The sequence below is a fragment of the Piliocolobus tephrosceles genome, chromosome 5 (genome assembly GCF_002776525.5).
Source record: "Piliocolobus tephrosceles isolate RC106 chromosome 5, ASM277652v3, whole genome shotgun sequence".
Lineage (NCBI taxonomy): Eukaryota > Metazoa > Chordata > Mammalia > Primates > Cercopithecidae > Piliocolobus > Piliocolobus tephrosceles.
In genome coordinates, this window is record NC_045438.1 from 93,254,600 (window position 1) to 93,258,722 (window position 4,123).

Sequence of the window (4,123 nt, forward strand, 5' to 3'; positions counted from 1 at the left end):
CAGTTGTATTCTGTTCTTGGGGCTGATGAGTATTTTTTTTAAGTATTTTTGAGAGAACAGTGTTTTCTACTTTTACATTTCTATATTTCACAGGATAAAGCTTCTGCTATAGAAGAAACATAACATCGAAACAAAAACAAGATTTAACATGAAATTTAAAAGTTGTATTCATAGAGATTTTTTGAGTTATGTATTATTCACCATACTACTGGAGAGTAAATTTCATAAATGTATAATTTTTGTACTTATAAATACCATCCCATCTTGTTCCCAAAAGAACTGAAATGATAGCATTTGATTTTTTTATTGGAATAATAGCTTACAAGATCAAGACAAAATTTTTGTTAAATGTTTATTTTGTTTCACATGATGCCAAGTGAAAAGTGATGAATTTCACATAAACTTTTGTATTTCAAGAAAAGTTTCTATTTCTCCTAGAGAGACTATATTATGTAAAAACATTAGCTCTTGGCTTTCCAAACTTTTACTATTATTTGTTAACCTTGTTATTTAAACTGCATGGAGATCGTTTTAAAGGGATATTTTATTTTTGGAACTCATAAAAATGTTAAAATAAACAAACAGGAAAGGATATAGATGGAATCTGAACTATCCTTATATGCAAAAGAGTTGGCTGAACAAAAAATTGCAAGGGTCATTGCTTTGGGAACTAAAATCTAGAACTTCCAAATAAGACTTTTCTTTCTATTTGCTGTGTACAGACTTTGTGCATCAATAAGTAAAATAAACAACTTAATAAATCTTATAGTTAACTGTCAATGCTAGAATTCAGAATTTTTTTTATGTTTAAGGAAATTAAAAGGGCTATTTGGAGTATTTGTTACATTTAAACGACTTGGTAAAATTCAATTTAATATCCACTGTTAAATACAAAGGAGTTTATTTGGCTGAAGAGAAGTTTTAATTTTTAGCAGGTAATGTATATTTTCTTAAAACAGACAATAGTTCAAAGGGAAGGTTACTATTATCCATATTGGACATTTGAAAAAGAAATATAAACACTGTCAAAAGTCAATCAAAATGACAAGAACATCATGTTTGGAAAACTTAGAGGGGGATTTTCTCAAAATTTTTTAAGGAGCTAAGTACTAGTAGCATACTTAGGTGAAAGCTTTTGTGGCTTCTAAATGAAAAGAATATATGAGATAATCATGCTGGTAGTTTTCTGTGTTTACATAACACACACAAGATATATATGGCAAACTTTACCCAGAGTAATATTATATTCCATGTCATAATTTGGTTTATTTTCAATCACAAGGATAAAACATCTATTAGTAAGAATCACACATTTCAAACCTTCAAAACCAGAAAATCCCACTATAATTTGTAGTTTCTAAAATCTGTTTAGTTGAAGAACTTCATGATCATGTAAAATATTACAATTATTTGAAGAATACTTTTTTAAACAGCATCGGTCTTAAAAGTAAATACAATTGCAAAAAGGCATACAAAATATCCTATCTTTTCAGTCTATCTTTTCAAGCCTAACCACCTAGAAACAGGCTACTTTACCTATAATAGAATAGAATTAAGTGTCTTTAAAGATGCAAATATTTTCAGTATTTGAGAATAGCCATATTAAAAAAAAAGTTATTTTGATAACCAGGTTGCAATAGGACAAGTCATGGTAACCTTCCTTTTTTAAGATTCAGTTACAAAAGGCAATTTTATATCCTATTATTCCAAAGGGTTTGAGGCTTTATTTCTTCTTCCTCACATGTATGATGATTTCTGGATGTTTTAGTGTGGGGCATCACACCGGTGCAGCACACTCGGGCTTGCAGTGCAGCCCAAGGCATTTGCAGCAACTATTTCCCACTAGGAATGTAAGGAGCTAGGAGGTTACAAGGCTTGAGGAAACAATCTAGAAAACCACAATACAGCTTGTTGGTCTTTTCCCCACAAATAACCTTTTTAAACCAGACCCATAAAATGCAGTTTATTATCTAACATTTTTAAGGATAATCTTTTGTTAAATGTTAACAAAAGAACGACTATCCAAATTCCCTTTAAAATGCAATCCTTAAAAAATATTGAACTCTCAAGTCTTTTTGGAAAGTGCTTAAATCATCTGGAGATAAATATCATTTGGTGTCCTTGTTTTCTAACAAATGGCTTTTTCCATTGTTTCCATTAATTTCACCCATATTCGTTTTTTAAAAAACAAGGCCCTTATCCTCATCAGCAAAACACAGATGTATGATTTAGCATATAAAACCGGTAATTACATACTAATTTATGAAAGATTATTTTTTTCTCTTTTCGTCAGTTTTCAAGAAGTCTTCCCGTGATTAACTGTAAACAGAAATGGTTTACATCTCAAATTAGAAGCCATTAATTAGCATGACGAAGTCAACTGCAAGATACAGATTATTTAAATTATTTAATCACTATTCACCTTGGCTAAACTGTAGTATACTCTTTCAATATCCTTCGGTAGGTTATCGATCTGTCAGTAAATTACCTCCAGATTAGTTAGAGATAAATATTAGCGTTCTCTCCTTTCCCTCAGGTTTACATTCTCCTTTCTCGTAAACACTTAAAAAAGCTTTAAGGTTCTTTAATTCCAAATACCTAATTAACCATCACTAGCCTTTTTGTAATAAGGAAAAAGAGTATCTGAAGTACAAATCAAGAGTTCGCTTTGCCCGTTTAACAATAAAAAACATTTAAAAAACGTACGCCAAAGGCAATGGCAGTAATAAAAGAAATATGCAGAGGTGGCTTCAGCAAATAACGGGTCTGCAAAACGCAAGTGCTTAACAAAAAGCAGCCCAAACCTCTATTGCAATATACAGCACTCCAATAAATTACACAACACTTGCACAGGCTGCAGAAATAACGCAGGACAAGACTTACACAGATGCCAATCCGCAGCATTTATACACATGCACATGGCAAGAGACAGAAACCAAACACTATCATTCAACTCGGGCAGGGTAGCGCGATCCCGAGCTTGCCCAGCGTGAGTGCTCTCTGCGTGTGTGTCTGTGTACGCGCGTGAGTGAGACCCATCCTTGGGGCATTTCCCCTCTTTGGGCAGTTTTGCTTCATTTGTTTCCTATTTCTGCTACATAGAAACTAACTTCCATCTCAGCTCCAGCCAGCGCCGCTGAATAGAGCCTGTGCTGCGGCTCCGTGTGCGTCAGATCCCTCCGCGGAGCCGTCCCCGGCCCCCTCCCTGCCACTATCGGCCTCCACAGAGAAAGCGCCTTCCAGCCAACCGGCGGCTTGGGCTCCGACATCTTCTCCGACTGGAAATAAATAAATAAATCGCACGCCCTGAGGGGAGAAGCGGGTGGGGGTCGCGCCGTGCCGGGTGCGGAGCGCTGGGGACGAAGGGTCGGAGGCACTCCTTTCTTAGCGGCGGGGGGTGGGTGCGCGGGCCGGCGCCGGGGCCGAGCCCCGGGCCGCGAAGGCGGCGGACTCCTTTCTGCGGCGGAGGGATCCGCGGCGGAGGCGGCCACGGCCGTAGCCGCTGCCTGAGAGTTGTTGTTTCCTCCTCCTCCTCCTCCGCCTCCGCCGCCGTTGCTTGAATGGTGGAGCCGAGGCTCGGCTGGTGAACACACACTGACAGCTATAGGGCAGGCGGCGGCACCGTCCCCGCTTCCCTTCGGCGGCGGGGTGTCCCGTCGGTGGCCCTGAAGTGACCCATAAACATGTCTTGTGAGAGGAAAGGCCTCTCGGAGCTGCGATCGGGTAAGTCGGGGGGCTGCCGGGGCCGCTGGCACCGGGCGATTCCGCCCGCGGTCCCCCGCCCCCCGCCGCCCGGCCGCTCAGCCTGTGTGTCTCCCCGTCCCTCTCTCCCGCGCAGAGCTCTACTTCCTCATCGCCCGGTTCCTGGAAGATGGACCCTGTCAGCAGGCGGCGCAGGTACGGCGGCGCGCGGCGCGGGCCGGGCCGGCGCTCGCTGCTCGCGGGCGTGGGGGAGGGAGGCGGCGGCTGCGGGGCCGCGGCCCGGGGCGCGGGGCTCAGCTCTCCCCGCTTTGTTGTTGCAGGTGCTGATCCGCGAGGTGGCCGAGAAGGAGGTAAGGGCGGCGGCGGCCCGGCGCGTCCCGCCGCCGCGCGGCCGCCCCTGGGCCGCTGCGCCGTCGCTGCC

General features: G+C 42.2%; 1 protein-coding gene across 2 annotated transcripts in view; it reads left to right on the forward strand.

The window, feature by feature from the left end:
- Nucleotides 1-3,462: 3,462 nt before the first annotated feature.
- Nucleotides 3,463-4,123, forward strand: part of PHIP (pleckstrin homology domain interacting protein) — a 137,823-nt gene continuing 137,162 nt past the window's right edge. For both annotated transcript variants that reach the window (XM_023223092.3, XM_023223093.2), the window contains exons 1-3: nt 3,463-3,723; nt 3,839-3,897; nt 4,023-4,052. In XM_023223092.3, the coding sequence (XP_023078860.1) occupies nt 3,684-3,723; nt 3,839-3,897; nt 4,023-4,052 (129 nt within the window). In that variant the 5' untranslated portion in view covers nt 3,463-3,683. The remainder of the gene's footprint in view (nt 3,724-3,838; nt 3,898-4,022; nt 4,053-4,123) is intronic.